The sequence below is a fragment of the Oncorhynchus nerka genome, linkage group LG1, assembly GCF_034236695.1.
Source record: "Oncorhynchus nerka isolate Pitt River linkage group LG1, Oner_Uvic_2.0, whole genome shotgun sequence".
NCBI lineage: Eukaryota > Metazoa > Chordata > Actinopteri > Salmoniformes > Salmonidae > Oncorhynchus > Oncorhynchus nerka.
The window spans coordinates 55,600,719-55,622,378 of record NC_088396.1 but is presented as its reverse complement, the minus strand read 5'-3'; the positions used below and the strand labels follow the sequence as shown (position 1 = coordinate 55,622,378).

Sequence of the window (21,660 nt, the reverse complement as noted above, 5' to 3'; positions counted from 1 at the left end):
TCTTCCTAAGGTTTTGGCCTTTCTAGGGGAGTTTTTCCTAGCCACTGTGCTTCTACACCTGCATTGCTTTGCTGTTTGGGGTTTTAGGCTGGGTTTCTGTACAGCACTTTGAGATATCAACTGATGTACGAAGGGCTTTATAAATATATTTGATTTGATTAGGGACTAGGAGGCAATTAGGGACACAGATCCATTCTAGTCTGGGAACACATATTGTTATTGTACATAATGTCGTTCAGTGAGAGTGGGTGTGTTGTGGTTTTACAAAGCCCCCCCTCTCTCTGGGTTTCTGAGGTAAAACAGTTTCCTAACGTCGGGGTGAATGAGAAACGTTGTGCTCTGCAGGGATGAAGATGATGGAATGTAGCGTATGGATGACAGCGGTCCTTCTGTCGTTACACCTTTCAGATCATGTACTTGGGGAACAACTTCCCAACTGCAAAGGTGAGATCGAGATATGATGTCATTTATTCACTCATTTCTAGAGAATGAAGCTTGTTTTTTTCCATGGTTGCGTCATTTATTTGTCACGTCGATTATGACCTGTCTTTCATGGAAACTAAAATACCTTATATTCTGTTACTTGAGTTGTCATTGTCATTTAAAAAAGCACACAAAAAAACAAGAACATTCTGAGATGATAAAAGTTTTGTACAAAGCAACATGTTGTGGGGCTGTAGTGAATGTTATGGGGCTGTAGTGAATGTTGTGGGTCTGTAGTGAATGTTGTGGGTCTGTAGTGAATGTTGTGGGGCTGTAGTGAATGTTGTGGGGCTGTAGTGAATGTTGTGGGGCTGTAGTGAATGTTGTTGGGGCTGTAGTGAATGTTGTGCGGCTTTATTGAATGTTGTGGGTCTGTAGTGAATGTTGTGGGGCTGTAGTGAATGTTGTGGGGCTGTAGTGAATGTTGTGGGGCTGTAGTGAATGTTGTGGGGCTGTACTGAATGTTGTGGGTCTGTAGTGAATGTTGTGGGGCTGTAGTGAATGTTGTGGGTCTGTAATGAATGTTGTGGGGCTGTAGTGAATGTTGTATGTCAGTAGTGAATGTTATGGGGCTGTAGTGAATGTTGTGCGGCTGTAGTGAATGTTGTGGGTCTGTAGTGAATGTTGTGGGGATGTAGTGAATGTTGTGGGGCTGTAGTGAATGTTGTGGGGCTGTAGTGAATGTTGTGGGGCTGTAGTGAATGTTGTGGGGCTGTAGTGAATGTTGTTGGGGCTGTAGTGAATGTTGTGGGGCTGTAGTGAATGTTGTGGGGCTGTAGTGAATGTTGTGGGGCTGTAGTGAATGTTGTGGGCTGTAGTGAATGTTGTGGGGCTGTAGTGAATGTTGTTGGGGCTGTAGTGAATGTTGTGCGGCTTTATTGAATGTTGTGGGTCTGTAGGAATGTTAGGGGCTGTAGTGAATGTTGTCTGTAGTGAATGTTGTGGGTCTGTAGTGAATGTTGTGGGGCTGTAGTGAATGTTGTGGGGCTGTAGTGAATGTTGTGGGGCTGTAGTGAATGTTGTGGGGCTGTAGTGAATGTTGTTGGGGCTGTAGTGAATGTTGTGCGGCTTTATTGAATGTTGTGCGGCTGTAGTGAATGTTGTGTGGCTGTAGTGAATGTTGGGGGCTGTAGTGAATGTTGTGGGGCTGTAGTGAATGTTGTGGGGCTGTAGTGAATGCTGTGGGAATGTACTGAATGTTGTGGGGCTGTAGTGAATGTTGTGGGGCTGTAGTGAATGTTGTACGGCTGTAGTGAATGTTGTGGGTCTGTAGTGAACGTTGTGGGGCTGTAGTGAATGTTGTGGGGCTGTAGTGAATGTTGTGCGGCTGTAGTGAATGTTGTGGGTCTGTAGTGAATGTTGTGGGGCTGTAGTGAATGTTGTGGGGCTGTAGTGAATGTTGTGGGTCTGTAGTGAATGTTGTGGGGCTGTAGTGAATGTTGTGGGGCTGTACTGAATGTTGTGGGTCTGTAGTGAATGTTGTGGGGCTGTAGTGAATGTTGTGGGTCTGTAGTGAATGTTGTGGGGCTGTAGTGAATGTTGTGGGGCTGTAGTGAATGTTGTACGGCTTTATTGAATGTTGTGGGTCTGTAGTGAATGTTGTGGGGCTGTAGTGAATGTTGTGGGGCTGTAGTGAATGTTGTGGGGCTGTAGTGAATGTTGTGGGGCTGTAGTGAATGTTGTGGGGCTGTAGTGAATGTTGTGGGGCTGTAGTGAATGGGGCTTGTGTTGGGGCTGTAGTGAATGTTGTGCGGCTTTATTGAATGTTGTGGGTCTGTAGTGAATGTTGTGGGGCTGTAGTGAATGTTGTGGGGCTGTAGTGAATGTTGTGGGGCTGTAGTGAATGTTGTGGGGCTGTACTGAATGTTGTGGGTCTGTAGTGAATGTTGTGGGGCTGTAGTGAATGTTGTGGGTCTGTAATGAATGTTGTGGGGCTGTAGTGAATGTTGTATGTCAGTAGTGAATGTTATGGGGCTGTAGTGAATGTTGTGCGGCTGTAGTGAATGTTGTGGGTCTGTAGTGAATGTTGTGGGGCTGTAGTGAATGTTGTGGGGCTGTAGTGAATGTTGTGCGGCTGTAGTGAATGTTGTGGGAATGTACTGAATGTTGTGGGGCTGTAGTGAATGTTGTGGGGCTGTAGTGAATGTTGTTGGGGCTGTAGTGAATGTTGTGCGGCTTTATTGAATGTTGTGCGGCTGTAGTGAATGTTGTGTGGCTGTAGTGAATGTTGTGGGGCTGTAGTGAATGTTGTGGGGCTGTAGTGAATGCTGTGGGAATGTACTGAATGTTGTGGGGCTGTAGTGAATGTTGTGGGGCTGTAGTGAATGTTGTACGGCTGTAGTGAATGTTGTGGGTCTGTAGTGAACGTTGTGGGGCTGTAGTGAATGTTGTGGGGCTGTAGTGAATGTTGTGCGGCTGTAGTGAATGTTGTGGGTCTGTAGTGAATGTTGTGGGGCTGTAGTGAATGTTGTGGGGCTGTAGTGAATGTTGTGGGTCTGTAGTGAATGTTGTGGGGCTGTAGTGAATGTTGTGGGGCTGTACTGAATGTTGTGGGTCTGTAGTGAATGTTGTGGGGCTGTAGTGAATGTTGTGGGTCTGTAGTGAATGTTGTGGGGCTGTAGTGAATGTTGTATGTCAGTAGTGAATGTTATGGGTCTGTAGTGAATGTTGTGCGGCTGTAGTGAATGTTGTGGGTCTGTAGTGAATGTTGTGGGGCTGTAGTGAATGTTGTATGTCAGTAGTGAATGTTATGGGGATGTAGTGAATGTTGTGCGGCTGTAGTGAATGTTGTGGGTCTGTAGTGAATGTTGTGGGGCTGTAGTGAATGTTGTGTGGCTGTAGTGAATGTTGTGGGGCTGTAGTGAATGCTGTGGGAATGTAGTGAATGTTGTGGGGCTGTAGTGAATGTTGTGGGGATGTAGTGAATGTTGTGGGGCTGTAGTGAATGTTGTGTGGCTGTAGTGAATGTTGTGGGGCTGTAGTGAATGCTGTGGGAATGTAGTGAATGTTGTGGGGCTGTAGTGAATGTTGTGGGGCTGTAGTGAATGCTGTGGGAATGTAGTGAATGTTGTGGGGCTGTAGTGAATGTTGTGGGGCTGTAGTGAATGTTGTGGGTCTGTAGTGAATGTTGTGGGGCTATAGTGAATGTTGTGGGTCTGTAGTGAATGTTGTGGGGCTGTAGTGAATGTTTTGGGGCTGTAGTGAATGTTGTGCGGCTGTAGTGAATGTTGTGGGGCTGTAGTGAATGCTGTGGGAATGTAGTGAATGTTTTGGGGCTGTAGTGAATGCTGTGGGAATGTACTGAATGTTGTGGGGCTGTAGTGAATGTTGTGCAGCTGTAGTGAATGTTGTGGGGCTGTAGTGAATGTTTTGGGGCTGTAGTGAATGTTGTGGGGTTGTAGTGAATGTTGTTGGGGCTGTAGTGAATGTTGTGGGGCTGTAGTGAATGTTGTGCAGCTGTAGTGAATGTTGTGGGGCTGTAGTGAATGTTGTTGGGGCTGTAGTGAATGTTGTGCGGCTGTAGTGAATGTTGTGCGGCTGTAGTGAATGTTGTGCGTCTGTAGTGAATGTTGTGGGGCTGTAGTGAATGTTGTGGGGCTGTAGTGAATGCTGTGGGAATGTACTGAATGTTGTGGGGCTTCAGTGAATGTTGTGGGTCTGTAGTGAATGTTGTGGGGCTGTAGTGAAGAATGTTGTGGGTCTGTAGTGAATGTTGTGTGGCTGTAGTGAATGTTGTGGGGCTGTAGTGAATGTTGTGGGGCTGTAGTGAATGCTGTGGGAATGTAGTGAATGTTGTGCGGCTGTAGTGAATGTTGTGGGGCTGTAGTGAATGTTGTACGGCTGTAGTGAATGTTGTGGGTCTGTAGTGAATGTTGTGGGGCTGTAGTGAATGTTGTGGGTCTGTAGTGAATGTTGTGGGGCTGTAGTGAATGTTGTGGGGCTGTACTGAATGTTGTGGGTCTGTAGTGAATGTTGTGGGGCTGTAGTGAATGTTGTGGGTCTGTAGTGAATGTTGTGGGGCTATAGTGAATGTTGTATGTCAGTAGTGAATGTTATGGGGCTGTAGTGAATGTTGTGGGGCTGTAGTGAATGCTGTGGGAATGTAGTGAATGTTATGGGGCTGTAGTGAATGTTATGTGGCTGTGTGTGTGGCTGTAGTGAATGTTGTGCGGCTGTAGTGAATGTTGTGGGGCTGTAGTGAATGTTATGGGGCTGTAGTGAATGTTATGTGGCTGTGTGTTTGGCTGTAGTGAATGTTGTGGGTCTGTAGTGAATGTTGTGGGGCTGTAGTGAATGCTGTGGGAATGTAGTGAATGTTATGGGGCTGTAGTGAATGTTATGTGGCTGTGTGTGTGGCTGTAGTGAATGTTGTGGGTCTGTAGTGAATGTTGTGGGGCTGTAGTGAATGTTATGGGGCTGTAGTGAATGTTTTGCGGCTGTAGTGAATGTTTTGCGGCTGTAGTGAATGTTGTGGGTCTGTAGTGAATGTTGTGCGGCTGTAGTGAATGTTGTGCGGCTGTAGTGAATGTTGTGGGTCTGTAGTGAATGTTGTGGGCCTGTAGTGAATGTTGTGCGGCTGTAGTGAATGTTGTGGGTCTGTAGTGAATGTTGTGGGTCTGTAGTGAATGTTTTGCGGCTGTAGTGAATGTTGTGGGTCTGTAGTGAATGTTGTGGGTCTGTAGTGAATGTTGTGGGTCTGTAGTGAATGTTGTGGGTCTGTAGTGAATGTTGTGGGGCTGTACTGAATGTTGTGGGTCTGTAGTGAATGTTGTGGGTCTGTAGTGAATGTTGTGGGGCTGTAGTGAATGTTGTGGGGCTGTACTGAATGTTGTGGGTCTGTAGTGAATGTTGTGGGTCTGTAGTGAATGTTGTGGGTCTGTAGTGAATGTTGTGGGTCTGTAGTGAATGTTGTGGGTCTGTAGTGAATGTTGTGGGTCTGTAGTGAATGTTGTGGGTCTGTAGTGAATGTTGTGGGTCTGTAGTGAATGTTGTGGGGCTGTAGTGAATGGATGTACTGTAGTTTACTCCTATAATTGGTATTTATATTCTATATTCTATCTGCTGTCACAGATGGGTTAATTGTATCTTCATATACAAACCAGATGGGTTCAGAGATCCATTTTATAAACCACTTCCTGACTGAGCAAACAGGGCTGTGTGATGTGAGGCGTAAACAACCGCTGCACTCTGCTACTCCAGCGTGTCTTATATGTCACAAGCTAGTACGCTACGGTAGTAACTGAGTGAACAAAACATTAAGAACACCTGCTCTTTCCGTGACAGAGCTGGTCAGTCTCAGTCCACGTGAAGGCTATGATCCCTTATTGATGTCACATGTTAAGTCCACGTGAAGGCTATGATCCCTTATTGATGTCACATGTTAAGTCCACGTGAAGGCTATGATCCCTTATTGATGTCACATGTTAAGTCCACGTGAAGGCTATGATCCCTTATTGATGTCACGTGTTAAGTCCACGTGAAGGCTATGATCCCTTATTGATGTCACGTGTTAAGTCCACGTGAAAATCAGGGTAGATGAAAGGAGGGAGGAGATGGGTTAAGAAAGTGTTCATGTCTGGTATGCTCCTCTATATATCCTCCTCTACAGATCATATGATGTGAAGTTTCCCCTACGTACAGATCAGAGATCAGTTTACCCCTCCCCCTCCCTCCAATTCGTAATCATTTCTTTGTAGGAAGAAATGGAAAACTGATCCGGGATCAGCTTGTAGGGGGCAACTCCATCCCCGACACCTCTACAGGCTGTCTTGATTACTGGCATCACTCTTTCACCGACATGACTGATTCCACTGGTGGGATTTGAACCCAGGACTTCCTGCTTGGGAAACCAACATCTTATCTGTATTTGGGCCAAAGGGCAGGGCTCTGAATTAACATTTTTCATCGGGTAGGACCCCGGTGTTTCCAACAACAACAAAAAGTCTGGAGAACAACACCAAATCTAGGAGCACCAGAATACATGTTTTTAATTGGCTGAGATATAGCATGTTGGGCCTGTTTTAGTTATAGCTACTTCTGAAGCACATGTTGAGCTCTAGAAACATTTTTTTGGGAGGATCAAAGTTTATGATCCTTTGATTTGGCTTTTAAGGTAATACAGACAAACAGGCAGATGGCAAGACACCAGATCCACATCACCAAGCCCCCATGCTGACACCAGATCCACATCACCAAGCCCCCATGCTGACACCAGATCCACATCACCAAGCCCCCATGCTGACACCAGATCCACATCACCAAGCCCCCATGCTGACACCAGATCCACATCACTAAGCCCCCATGCTGACACCGATCCACATCAAACCCACCACAAGCCCCCATGCTGACACCAGATCCACATCACCAAGCCCCCATGCTGACACCAGATCCACATCACTAAGCCCCCATGCTGACACCAGATCCACATCACTAAGCCCCCATGCTGACACCGATCCACATCAAACCCACCACAAGCCCCCATGCTGACACCAGATCCACATCACCAAGCCCCCATGCTGACACCAGATCCACATCATCAAGCCCCCATGCTGACACCAGATCCACATCACCAAGCCCCCATGCTGACATCGATCCACATCACCAAGCCCCCATGCTGACACCAGATCCACATCACCAAGCCCCCATGCTGACACCAGATCCACATCAATAAGCCCCCATGCTGACACCGATCCACATCAAACCCACCACAAGCCCCCATGCTGACACCGATCCACATCACCAAGCCCCCATGCTGACACCAGATCCACATCACCAAGCCCCCATGCTGACATCGATCCACATCACCAAGCCCCCATGCTGACACCAGATCCACATCACCAAGCCCCCATGCTGACACCAGATCCACATCAATAAGCCCCCATGCTGACACCGATCCACATCAAACCCACCACAAGCCCCCATGCTGACACCGATCCACATCACCAAGCCCCCATGCTGACACCAGATCCACATCACCAAGCCCCATGCTGACACCAGATCCACATCACCAAGCCCCATGCTGACACCAGATCCACATCACCAAGCCCCCATGCTGACACCAGATCCACATCACCAAGCCCCCATGCTGACACCGATCCACATCACCAAGCCCCCATGCTGACACCAGATCCACATCACCAAGCCCCCATGCTGACACCAGATCCACATCACCAAGCCCCCATGCTGATACGAATCCACATCAAACCCACCCCAAGCCCCCATGCTGATACGAATCCACATCAAACCCACCACAAGCCCCCATGCTGATACGAATCCACATCAAACCCACCCCAAGCCCCCATGCTGATACGAATCCACATCAAACCCACCACAAGCCCCCATGCTGATACGAATCCACATCAAACCCACCACAAGCCCCCATGCTGATACGAATCCACATCAAACCCACCACAAGCCCCCATGCTGATACGAATCCACATCAAACCCACCACAAGCCCCCATGCTGATACGAATCCACATCAAACCCACCACAAGCCCCCATGCTGATACGAATCCACATCAAACCCACCACAAGCCCCCATGCTGACACCGATCCACATCACCAAGACAACACGTTGTGGTGAGGAGACAGGAGACAACACGTTGTGGTGAGGAGACAGGAGACAACACGTTGTGGTGAGGAGACAGGAGACAACACGTTGTGGTGAGGAGACAACACGTTGTGGTGAGGAGACAGGAGACAATACGTTGTGGTGAGGAGACAACACGTTGTGGTGAGGAGACAACACGTTGTGGTGAGGAGACAACACGTTGTGGTGAGGAGACAACACGTTGTGATGAGGAGACAGGAGACAACACGTTGTGGTGAGGAGACAGGAGACAACACGTTGTGGTGAGGAGACAACAGGTTGTGATGAGGAGACAGGAGACAACACGTTGTGGTGAGGAGACAGGAGACAACACGTTGTGATGAGGAGACAGGAGACAACACGTTGTGGTGAGGAGACAGGAGACAACACGTTGTGGTGAGGAGACAGGAGACAACACGTTGTGATGAGGAGACAGGAGACAACACGTTGTGATGAGGAGACAATACGTTGTGATGAGGAGACAGGAGACAACACGTTGTGGTGAGGAGACAGGAGACAACACGTTGTGGTGAGGAGACAGGAGACAACACGTTGTGGTGAGGAGACAACACGTTGTGATGAGGAAACAGGAGACAACACGTTGTGATGAGGAGACAACACGTTGTGGTGAGGAGACAACACGTTGTGGTGAGGAGACAACACGTTGTGATGAGGAGACAGGAGACAACACGTTGTGATGAGGAGACAGGAGACAACACGTTGTGATGAGGAGACAGGAGACAACATGTTGTGGTGAGGAGACAACACGTTGTGGTGAGGAGACAGGAGACAACACGTTGTGATGAGGAGACAACACGTTGTGGTGAGGAGACAGGAGACAACACGTTGTGGTGAGGAGACAGGAGACAACACATTGTGATGAGGAGACAACACGTTGTGGTGAGGAGACAGGAGACAACACGTTGTGGGGAGGAGACAGGAGACAACACGTTGTGATGAGGAGACAGGAGACAACACGTTGTGATGAGGAGACAGGAGACAACACGTTGTGATGAGGAGACAACACGTTGTGGTGAGGAGACAGGAGACAACACATTGTGGTGAGGAGACAACACGTTGTGGTGAGGAGACAGGAGACAACACGTTGTGATGAGGAGACAGGAGACAACACGTTGTGGTGAGGAGATAACACGTTGTGGTGAGGAGACAGGAGACAACACGTTGTGATGAGGAGACAACACGTTGTGGTGAGGAGACAACACGTTGTGGTGAGGAGACAACACGTTGTGATGAGGAGACAGGAGACAACACGTTGTGGTGAGGAGACAACACGTTGTGGTGAGGAGACAACACGTTGTGGTGAGGAGACAACACTTTGTGATGAGGAGACAGGAGACAACACGTTGTGATGAGGAGACAGGAGACAACACGTTGTGATGAGGAGACAGGAGACAACACGTTGTGATGAGGAGACAGGAGACAACACGTTGTGGTGAGGAGACAGGAGACAACACGTTGTGGTGAGGAGACAACACGTTGTGATGAGGAAACAGGAGACAACACGTTGTGATGAGGAGACAACACGTTGTGGTGAGGAGACAACACGTTGTGGTGAGGAGACAACACGTTGTGATGAGGAGACAGGAGACAACACGTTGTGATGAGGAGACAGGAGACAACACGTTGTGATGAGGAGACAGGAGACAACACGTTGTGGTGAGGAGACAACACGTTGTGGTGAGGAGACAGGAGACAACACGTTGTGATGAGGAGACAACACGTTGTGGTGAGGAGACAGGAGACAACACGTTGTGGTGAGGAGACAGGAGACAACACATTGTGATGAGGAGACAACACGTTGTGGTGAGGAGACAGGAGACAACACGTTGTGGGGAGGAGACAGGAGACAACACGTTGTGATGAGGAGACAGGAGACAACACGTTGTGATGAGGAGACAGGAGACAACACGTTGTGATGAGGAGACAACACGTTGTGGTGAGGAGACAGGAGACAACACATTGTGGTGAGGAGACAACACGTTGTGGTGAGGAGACAGGAGACAACACGTTGTGATGAGGAGACAGGAGACAACACGTTGTGGTGAGGAGATAACACGTTGTGGTGAGGAGACAGCAGACAACACGTTGTGATGAGGAGACAACACGTTGTGGTGAGGAGACAACACGTTGTGGTGAGGAGACAACACGTTGTGATGAGGAGACAGGAGACAACACGTTGTGGTGAGGAGACAACACGTTGTGGTGAGGAGACAACACGTTGTGGTGAGGAGACAACACGTTGTGATGAGGAGACAGGAGACAACACGTTGTGATGAGGAGACAGGAGACAACACGTTGTGATGAGGAGACAGGAGACAACACGTTGTGATGAGGAGACAGGAGACAACACGTTGTGGTGAGGAGACAACACGTTGTGGTGAGGAGACAGGAGATAACACGTTGTGATGAGGAGACAGGAGACAACACGTTGTGGTGAGGAGACAGGAGACAACACGTTGTGGTGAGGAGACAACACGTTGTGATGAGGAGACAGGAGACAACACGTTGTGATGAGGAGACAACACGTTGTGGTGAGGAGACAGGAGACAACACGTTGTGATGAGGAGACAGGAGACAACACGTTGTGATGAGGAGACAGGAGACAACACGTTGTGATGAGGAGACAGGAGAAAACACGTTGTGATGAGGAGACAGGAGACAACACGTTGTGATGAGGAGACAGGAGACAACACGTTGTGATGAGGAGACAGGAGACATCACGTTGTGATGAGGAGACAGGAGACAACACGTTGTGGTGAGGAGATAACACGTTGTGGTGAGGAGACAGGAGACAACACGTTGTGGTGAGGAGACAACACGTTGTGATGAGGAGACAGGAGACAACACGTTGTGGTGAGGAGACAGGAGACAACACGTTGTGGTGAGGAGACAGGAGACAACATGTTGTGGTGAGGAGACAACACGTTGTGGTGAGGAGACAGGAGACAACACGTTGTGATGAGGAGACAGGAGACAACACGTTGTGGTGAGGAGACAACACGTTGTGATGAGGAGACAGGAGACATCACGTTGTGGTGAGGAGACAGGAGACAACACGTTGTGGTGAGGAGACAGGAGACAACACGTTGTGGTGAGGAGACAGGAGACAACACGTTGTGATGAGGAGACAGGAGACAACACGTTGTGGTGAGGAGACAACACGTTGTGATGAGGAGACAACACGTTGTGATGAGGAGACAACACGTTGTGGTGAGGAGACAGGAGACAACACGTTGTGGTGAGGAGACAACACGTTGTGGTGAGGAGACAGGAGACAACACGTTGTGATGAGGAGACAGGAGACAACACGTTGTGGTGAGGAGACAACACGTTGTGGTGAGGAGACAGGAGACAACACGTTGTGGTGAGGAGACAGGAGACAACACGTTGTGGTGAGGAGACAACACGTTGTGGTGAGGAGACAACACGTTGTGGTGAGGAGACAGGAGACAACACGTTGTGGTGAGGAGATAACACGTTGTGGTGAGGAGACAACACGTTGTGATGAGGAGACAGGAGACAACACGTTGTGATGAGGAGACAGGAGACAACACGTTGTGGTGAGGAGACAGGAGACAACATGTTGTGATGAGGAGACAGGAGACAACACGTTGTGGTGAGGAGACAACACGTTGTGGTGAGGAGACAGGAGACAACACGTTGTGGTGAGGAGACAACACGTTGTGGTGAGGAGACAGGAGACAACACGTTGTGGTGAGGAGACAACACGTTGTGGTGAGGAGACAGGAGACAACACGTTGTGGTGAGGAGACAGGAGACAACACGTTGTGATGAGGAGACAGGAGACAACACGTTGTGGTGAGGAGACAGGAGACAACACGTTGTGGTGAGGAGACAACAGGTTGTGATGAGGAGACAGGAGACAACACGTTGTGGTGAGGAGACAGGAGACAACACGTTGTGATGAGGAGACAGGAGACAACACGTTGTGGTGAGGAGACAGGAGACAACACGTTGTGGTGAGGAGACAGGAGACAACACGTTGTGGTGAGGAGACAGGAGACAACACGTTGTGGTGAGGAGACAGGAGACAACACGTTGTGGTGAGGAGACAGGAGACAACACGTTGTGATGAGGAGACAACACGTTGTGGTGAGGAGACAGGAGACAACACGTTGTGGTGAGGAGACAGGAGACAACACGTTGTGGTGAGGAGACAGGAGACAACAGGTTGTGGTGAGGAGACAGGAGACAACAGGTTGTGGTGAGGAGACAGGAGACAACACGTTGTGGTGAGGAGACAACACGTTGTGGTGAGGAGACAACACGTTGTGGTGAGGAGACAGGAGAGAACACGTTGTGGTGAGGAGACAACACGTTGTGGTGAGGAGACAGGAGACAACACGTTGTGGTGAGGAGATAACACGTTGTGGTGAGGAGACAACACGTTGTGATGAGGAGACAGGAGACAACACGTTGTGATGAGGAGACAGGAGACAACACGTTGTGGTGAGGAGACAGGAGACAACACGTTGTGATGAGGAGACAGGAGACAACACGTTGTGGTGAGGAGACAACACGTTGTGGTGAGGAGACAGGAGACAACACGTTGTGGTGAGGAGACAGGAGACAACACGTTGTGATGAGGAGACAGGAGACAACACGTTGTGGTGAGGAGACAGGAGACAACACGTTGTGGTGAGGAGACAACAGGTTGTGATGAGGAGACAGGAGACAACACGTTGTGGTGAGGAGACAGGAGACAACACGTTGTGATGAGGAGACAGGAGACAACACGTTGTGGTGAGGAGACAGGAGACAACACGTTGTGGTGAGGAGACAGGAGACAACACGTTGTGATGAGGAGACAGGAGACAACACGTTGTGGTGAGGAGACAGGAGACAACACGTTGTGATGAGGAGACAGGAGACAACACGTTGTGGTGAGGAGACAACACGTTGTGGTGAGGAGACAGGAGACAACACGTTGTGGTGAGGAGACAGGAGACAACACGTTGTGGTGAGGAGACAGGAGACAACACGTTGTGGTGAGGAGACAGGAGACAACACGTTGTGGTGAGGAGACAGGAGACAACACGTTGTGGTGAGGAGACAGGAGACAACAGGTTGTGGTGAGGAGATAACACATTGTGTTAAGAAGCAGTGCGGCTTGGTTGGGTTGTGTATCGGAGGACGCATGACTTTCAACCTTCGTCTCTCCCGAGCCCGTACGGGAGTTGTAGCGATGAGACAAGATAGTAGCTACTACAACAATTGGATACCACGAAATTGGGGAGACAAAAATTTAAAAACAAAACACACACAAAAGAAAACATGATACAGTATCTGTTTCAGCTGTGACTGACAATAGAAGATGAAAGACAAGTGTAATATTTTGTCCGTTTGTTATATATTAGCAGAACACCGATTCTACAGTTTGATGTGAAGGATGGTTTTATTCTACATGGAACACATTTATTAACACACTTTGTTTAGAATATCTACATAAGTTCATGTTATGTGTTATCATATTATTATTATATTATTATATTATTATTATTATTATTATCATATTACTCTGTGGTTCATGTTATGTGTTATCATATTACTCTGTGGTTCATGTTATGTGTTATCATATTACTCTGTGGTTCATGTTATGTGTTATCATATTACTCTGTGGTAAAGAGTTCCAACCTCATGCATCTCACATCTGCCTGGAGTTATTGACAAGCTCACCCAGAGAGCTGTACAGGTCAGTGTGGTTAGACAGAACCTCACCCAGAGAGCTGTACATGTCAGTGTGTTAAACAGAACCTCACCCAGAGAGCTGTACAGGTCAGTGTGTTAGACAGACAGAACCTCACCCAGAGAGCTGTACATGTCAGTGTGTTAGACAGACAGAACCTCACCCAGAGAGATGTACAGGTCAGTGTGTTAGACAGACAGAACCTCACCCAGAGAGCTGTACATGTCAGTGTATTAGACAGACATAACCTCACCCAGAGAGCTGTACAGGTCAGTGTGGTTAGACAGAACCTCACCTAGAGAGCTGTACATGTCAGTGTGGTTAGACAGAACCTCACCCAGAGAGCTGTACAGGTCAGTGTGTTAGACAGAACCTCACCCAGAGAGCTGTACAGGTCAGTGTGTTAGACAGAACCTCACCCAGAGAGCTGTACAGGTCAGTGTGTTAGACAGACAGAACCTCACCCAGAGAGCTGTACAGGTCAGTGTGTTAGACAGACAGAACCTCACCCAGAGAGCTGTACAGGTCAGTGTGTTAGACAGAACCTCACCCAGAGAGCTGTACATGTCAGGGTATTAGACAGACAGAACCTCACCCAGAGAGCTGTACATGTCAGTGTGTTAGACAGAACCTCACCCAGAGAGCTGTACATGTCAGGGTATTAGACAGACAGAACCTCACCCAGAGAGCTGTACATGTCAGTGTGTTAGACAGACAGAACCTCACCCAGAGAGCTGTACATGTCAGTGTGTTAGACAGACAGAACCTCACCTAGAGAGCTGTACATGTCAGTGTGGTTAAACAGAACCTCACCCAGAGAGCTGTACATGTCAGTGTGGTTAGACAGAACCTCACCCAGAGAGCTGTACATGTCAGTGTGGTTAGACAGACAGAACCTCACCCAGAGAGCTGTACATGTCAGTGTGGTTAGACAGAACCTCACCCAGAGAGCTGTACAGGTCAGTGTGTTAGACAGACAGAACCTCACCCAGAGAGCTGTACAGGTCAGTGTGTTAGACAGACAGAACCTCACCCAGAGAGCTGTACAGGTCAGTGTGTTAGACAGACAGAACCTCACCCAGAGAGCTGTACATGTCAGTGTGGTTAGACAGAACCTCACCCAGAGAGCTGTACAGGTCAGTGTGTTAGACAGACAGAACCTCACCCAGAGAGCTGTACATGTCAGTGTATTAGACAGACAGAACCTCACCCAGAGAGCTGTACATGTCAGTGTGTTAAACAGAACCTCACCCAGAGAGCTGTACATGTCAGTGTGTTAGACAGACAGAACCTCACCCAGAGAGCTGTACATGTCAGTGTGTTAGACAGACAGAACCTCACCCATAGAGCTGTACATGTCAGTGTGTTAGACAGACAGAACCTCACCCAGAGAGCTGTACATGTCAGTGTGTTAGACAGACAGAACCTCACCCATAGAGCTGTACATGTCAGTGTGTTGAACAGAACCTCACCCAGAGAGCTGTACATGTCAGTGTGTTAGACAGAACCTCACCCAGAGAGCTGTACATGTCAGTGTGTTAGACAGACAGAACCTCACCCAGAGAGCTGTACATGTCAGTGTGTTAGACAGAACCTGGTTAGACAGACAGAACCTAACACTAACCAACCTGACAGAGCTTGAGAGGATCTGCAGAGAAGAAAGGGAAACTCCCCAAATACAGCTATGCCAAGCTTGTAGAGTCATACCCAAGAAGACTGGAGGCTGTAATCACTGCCAAAGGTGTTTCAACTAAGTACTGAATAAAGGGTCTGAATACTTATTTGAATTTAGCTTGTTCAAATATTTTGTTCATTTTATCAGCTGAATAATGTTGTACTTTTAATTACACATTAACCTGGGCAGTGACAGGCCACGTCTAGAGAGGACGGAGAAAGCTTAATCAGTAACGTCGTCATAATGGAAACTCACACGTCGTGTCTAGCAGACTCAACCCATCACAGCTTCCTGTCCACGGGGCGTGTACTTTTACATCAAGCTGCCTCACGCTGCAGAAACAGGAGATAGGCTCCTACCCTATTGGCCGTCCTGTCTCGTCCTGGCATACTTAACTCACCCTCCTGTTTCCCCATACAGACAGACCACTGTACATCCAGCGTGTGTCTCTCCACAGCAGAGTGTCCATCTCCTGCCCCAACACGACAGGGGAGGATCTGAGCTTCCACCTGTCGTTGAACCAGTCCCTCGTTCACACCACAGTGCTCAAGAGGAACCAGATCCACACCAGAACCAACCGAACCGACACCTGGGCCCAGTTCTATCTAGTTGACCAAAATCGGAACCAGAACTTGATCAACCGCTATGTGTTCACGGTCAACAGCACAGGCCTGTACACCTGCATAGCGGAAAGGATGAGGTCTCCTCTGCCTTATCAAGAGGACTCTGTTCAGACTCTACTGATTGAAGGTAAGGGGCCGTCTACAGAAACAGTCGTACTGAACAAATTAACTAGCCTGGTCCCAGATCTGTTTCGTTTTCTTGATACCCCGATCGTCGTCATTGGCAACGAATGACAGGGAGTTGGTATGATACAGCACAAAACAGTTTGAAAATTAAAGTGACGTGGTCAAGGTACACAACATCCCAGGTGAAGCCTGGTTGTGGCTCGGCTCGTGAAGTGGATGAATTATAGCTTCATATTTCTGGTTTCTACTGCGTTCTGATTGGTTCACAGAGAAGCAGTGCTTGACACACCGAGATCCACTGGCGAATCAAGATCAAGATCCTCTGGCCAACCAGAATTGTGCAGAGGTTTCTAAACCCCTCCCCCTGTGTCCATTATTGGTGGGATGTGGGTTTCTTCTCTACAGCATCATCATCACGATCGTCGCCATCATCCTCTGGGTCAGTTTTCATTTCATGTTATTGACCCTGACCCTAACACTGACCCTAACACTGACCCTGACCCTAACCCTGAGAGTCTGGTCACTCCGTTTATTATTATAGCCAAGAAAGTCCACTCCGAAACATCTGTTGTCCAGAGATTCCTGGGAGTCCTGGCAGTCCTGGGCGTCCAGGGAGTCCTGGGAGTCCTGGGAGTCCAGACAGTCCAGACAGTTCAGACAGTCCTGGTAGTCCAGGGAGTCCAGACAGTCCTGGGAGTCCAGACAGTCCTGGGAGTCCTGGGAGTCCAGGGAGTCCTGGGAGTCCAGGGAGTCCAGGGAGTCCTGGGAGTTCAGGGAGTCCTCGCAGCCCAGACAGTCCTGGGAGTCCTGGGAGTCCTGGGAGTCCAGGGAGTCCTGGGAGTCCAGGGAGTCCTGGGAGTTCAGGGAGTCCTGGCAGTCCAGGGAGTCCTGGGAGTACAGTCCTGGCAGCCCAGACAGTCCTGGGAGTCCAGACATTCCTGGGTGTCCAGACAGTCCTGGGAGTCCAGGGAGTCCAGACAGTTCTGGGAGTCCAGACAGTCCTGGGAGTCCAGACAGTCCTGGGAGTCCAGACAGTCCTGGGAGTCCAGACAGTCCAGGGAGTCCAGACAGTCCTGGGAGTCCAGACAGTCCAGGCAGTCCAGGGAGTCCTGGCAGTCCAGGGAGTCCTGGCAGTCCAGACAGTCCAGACAGTCCAGGCAGTCCAGGGACTCCTGGCAGTCCAGGCAGTCCAGGGAGTCCTGGCAGTCCTGGCAGTCCAGGCAGTCCAGGGAGTCCTGGCAGTCCAGGCAGTCCAGGGAGTCCTGGCAGTCCAGGCAGTCCAGGGAGTCCTGGCAGTCCAGACAGTCCAGGGAGTCCAGACATTCCTGGGTGTCCAGACAGTCCTGGGAGTCCAGGGAGTCCAGACAGTCCTGGGAGTCCAGACAGTCCTGGGAGTCCAGACAGTCCTGGGAGTCCAGACAGTCCTGGGAGTCCAGGGACTCCTGGCAGTCCAGGCAGTCCAGGGAGTCCTGGCAGTCCTGGCAGTCCAGGCAGTCCAGGGAGTCCTGGCAGTCCAGGCAGTCCAGGGAGTCCTGGCAGTCCAGGCAGTCCAGGGAGTCCTGGCAGTCCAGACAGTCCAGGGAGTCCAGACAGTCCTGGGAGTCCAGACAGTCCAGGCAGTCCAGGGAGTCCTGGCAGTCCAGGGAGTCCTGGCAGTCCAGACAGTCCAGACAGTCCAGGGAGTCCTGGCAGTCCAGGCAGTCCAGGGAGTCCTGGCAGTCCTGGCAGTCCAGGCAGTCCAGGGAGTCCTGGCAGTCCAGGCAGTCCAGGGAGTCCTGGCAGTCCAGGCAGTCCAGGGAGTCCTGGCAGTCCAGGCAGTCCAGGGAGTCCTGGCAGTCCAGGCAGTCCAGGGAGTCCTGGCAGTCCAGGGAGTCCTGGCAGTCCTGGCAGCCCAGGGAGTCCAGACAGTCCTGGGAGTCCAGACATTCCTGGGTGTCCAGACAGTCCTGGGAGTCCAGGGAGTCCAGACAGTTCTGGGAGTCCAGACAGTCCTGGGAGTCCAGACAGTCCAGGCAGTCCAGGGAGTCCTGGCAGTCCAGGGAGTCCTGGCAGTCCAGACAGTCCAGGCAGTCCAGGGAGTCCTGGCAGTCCTGGCAGTCCAGGGAGTCCTGGCAGTCCTGGCAGTCCTGGCAGTCCAGGCAGTCCAGGGTACGATAAGAAAATGCTTTTATTTGTTATGCCCCCAGCTCATATAATATCCTTCAGGCACCTTGAAGCTGGACTCTCTGGTCTCCATTGTGTAAATGGAGTTTAAGGGAGGGGTATATGTTGTGTTCCGTTTTGATTCATCTTGTTGTGTTGTATTGATGTTGATGTGTTTATTTTTCCTCAGAGGAAGCTGAAGAAGGAAGTGTCTGTTCAGAGTGACTACTTGAACATGAAGCCTGGAGAGAAGACGAGGCCTAAGAGAGTCCAGCATCCAGTCACCAGGAGATTCTGATTCTGGTCATTCCTATGGTTGTGTACCAAATGGCACCCTATTCTATATGGCTCTATGGCTGTGTACCTAATGGCACCCTATTCTCTATGGTCCTATGGCACCCTATTCTCTATGGCTCTATGGCACCCTATTCTCTATGGTCCTATGGTACCCTATTCTCTATGGCACCCTATTCTCTATGGTCCTATGGTACCCTATTCTCTATGGCACCCTATTCTCTATGGTCCTATGGCACCCTATTCTCTATGGTCCTATGTCTGTGTACCTAATGGCACCCTATTCTCTATGGCTCTATGGCACCCTATTCTCTATGGTCCTATGCCTGTGTACCTAATGGCACCCTATTCTCTATGGTCCTATGGCTGTGTACCTAATGGCACCCTATTCTCTATGTCTTTATGGCTGTGTACCTAATGGCACCCTATTCTCTATGGTCCTATGGCTGTGTACCTAATGGCACCCTATTCTCTATGGTCCTATGGCTGTGTACCTAATGGCACGCTATTCTCTATGGCTCTAATCCCCCCAATGCACCAACAACCAAGAGAATGAACCCCCACCCACAAGACCCCCCAATGCACCAACAACCAAGAGAATGAACCCCCACCCACAAGAACCCCCCCAATGCACCAACAACCAAGAGAATGAACCCCCAAGAACCCCCCAAAGCACCAACAACCAAGAGACTGAACCCCTACCCCCAAGAACCTCCCAAAGCACCAACAACCAAGAGAATGAACCCTACCCCCAAGAACCCACCAAAGCACCAACAACCAAGAGAATGAACCCCCAAGAACCCCCAACGCACCAACAACCAAGAGAATGAACCCCTACCCCAAGAAGCCCCCAGTGCACCAACAACCAAGAGAATGAACCCCGATCCCGAGAACCCCCCAATGCACCAGCAACCAAGATAATGAACCCCCACCCCCAAGAACCCCCCCAATGCACCAACAACCAAGAGAATGAACCCCACCCCAAGAAACCCCCAATGCACCAACAACCAAAAGAATTAACCCCTACCCCCAAGAACCCCCCCCCAAAGCACCAGCAACCAAGAGAATGAACCCCTATCCCCAAGAACCCCCAAAGCACCAACAACCAAGAGAATGAACCCCCACCCCCAAGGACCCCCAAAGCACCAACAACCAAGAGAATGAACCCCTACGCCCAAGAACCCCCAAAGCACCAACAACCAAGAGAAGGAACCCTTCAATGCACCAACAACCAAGAGAATGAACCCCACCCCAAGAACCCCCAATGCACCAACAACCAAGAGAATGAACCCCACCCCAAGAAACCCCAATGCACCAACAACCAAGAGAATGAACCCCTATCCCCAATAACCCCCAAAGCACCAACAACCAAGAGAATGAACCCCACCCCCAAGAACCCCCAAAGCACCAACAACCAAGAGAATGAACCCCTACCCCCAAGAACCCCCAAAGCACCAACAACCAAGAGAATGAACCCCTACCCCCAAGAACCCCCAAAGCACCTACAACCAAGAGAATGAACCCCTACCCCCAAGAACCCCCAAAGCACCAACAATCAAGAGAAGGAACCCCTTCAATGCACCAACAACCAAGAGAATGAACCCCCACCCCCAAGAACCCCCAATGCACCAACAACCAAGAGAATGAACCCCACTCCCAAGAAACCCCAATGCACCAACAACCAAGAGAATGAACCCCTACCCCCAAGAACCCCCAAAGCACCAACAACCAAGAGAATGAACCCCTACCCCCAAGAACCCCCAAAGCACCTACAACCAAGAGAATGAACCCCTACTCCCAAGAACCCCCAAAGCACCAACAATCAAGAGAAGGAACCCCTTCAATGCACCAACAACCAAGAGAATGAACCCCCACCCCCAAGAACCCCCAATGCACCAACAACCAAGAGAATGAACCCCGCTCCCAAGAAACCCCCAATGCACCAACAACCAAGAGAATGAACCCCTACCCCCAAGAACCCCCAAAGCACCAACAACCACGAGAATGAACCCCACTCCCAAGAAACCCCCAATGCACCAACAACCAAGAGAATGAACCCCTACCCCAAGATCCCCCAATGCACCAACAACCAAGAGAATGAACCCCTACCCCCAATGCACCAACAACCAAGAGAATGAACCCCTAACCCCAATGCACCAACAACCAAGAGAATGAACCCCTACCCCCAATGCACCAACAACCAAGAGAATGAACAACCAAGAGAATGAACAACCAAGAGAATGAAAGGAAGACAGAAGAAAACAGCAAAACAACAATGCAAAACAATAGCACATGAAGGACAACTACAATCATAACAGCAATGCCAACTGTATATGTTTGTGTGCATGTCTGGCACTATTACATGTATGTCTGTTTTCTTGTATGTGTTTATTTGAATGAGAGTGTGTGTATATGCATGTGTACAAACACCTGCACGGCATCAGCCTCAGGCAAACCGTCATTAGTTGTAAAAACACTGCCCCCTTAGTGTCATTCACTTTTATTATGTTTTATTTTGACTTTTTAAAATGTATTTAATGTTTTACTTTTCTCTTTGACCATCATTCTATCTTCCACACAGAAACTCCACTCCCACTTGTCTCCAATTCCAAATGCCAACCCTCAGCCCATCCCAACCCTCAGCTTCCCTCAGCCCATCCCATCCCAACCCTCAGCTTCCCTCAGCCCATCCCATCCCAACCCCCAGCTTCCCTCAGCCCACCCCAACCCTCAGCTTCCCTCAGCCCATCCCACCCCAACCCTCAGCTTCCCTCAGCCCATCCCATCCCAACCCTCAGCTTCCCTCTGCCCATCCCAACCTTCAGCTTCCCTCAGCCCAGCCCATCACAACCCTCAGCTTCCCTCTGCCCATCCCAACCCTCAGCTTCCCTCAGCCCATCCCATCCCAACCCTCAGCTTCCCTCAGCCCATCCCATCCCAACCCTCAGTTTCCCTCAGCCCATCCCAACCCCCAGCTTCTCTCAGCCCATCCCAACCCTC

At 49.8% G+C, this 21,660-nt stretch overlaps 2 protein-coding genes across 2 annotated transcripts; both read left to right on the top strand.

Annotated features, from left to right (window-relative positions):
• Positions 1-304: 304 nt before the first annotated feature.
• On the top strand, positions 305-19,902 carry LOC135572195 (uncharacterized). Its single transcript, XM_065019678.1, has 4 exons — positions 305-444; positions 15,896-16,225; positions 16,494-16,663; positions 18,557-19,902. The coding sequence occupies exons 1-4, from the start codon at positions 348-350 to the stop codon at positions 18,662-18,664; spliced, it is 705 nt and encodes a 234-aa protein (XP_064875750.1). The 5' UTR covers positions 305-347; the 3' UTR covers positions 18,665-19,902.
• On the top strand, positions 16,898-18,550 carry LOC135572230 (collagen alpha-1(IV) chain-like; the record flags this gene model as incomplete). The annotated part of the gene is made up of 1 exon (XM_065020026.1): positions 16,898-18,550. A coding segment is annotated over one exon (1,581 nt), but the record flags the coding sequence as incomplete, so codon positions are not given.
• Positions 19,903-21,660: the final 1,758 nt, after the last annotated feature.

Coding starts and splice junctions, on each gene's coding strand:
- LOC135572195 (XM_065019678.1), top strand. CDS start 348: ATGAAGATGATGGAATGTAGCGTATGGATGACAGCGGTCCTTCTGTCG. Junction 445..15,895: donor ACAACTTCCCAACTGCAAAG/GTGAGATCGAGA, acceptor TTCCCCATACAG/ACAGACCACTGTACATCCAG. Junction 16,664..18,556: donor TCGTCGCCATCATCCTCTGG/GTCAGTTTTCAT, acceptor ATTTTTCCTCAG/AGGAAGCTGAAGAAGGAAGT.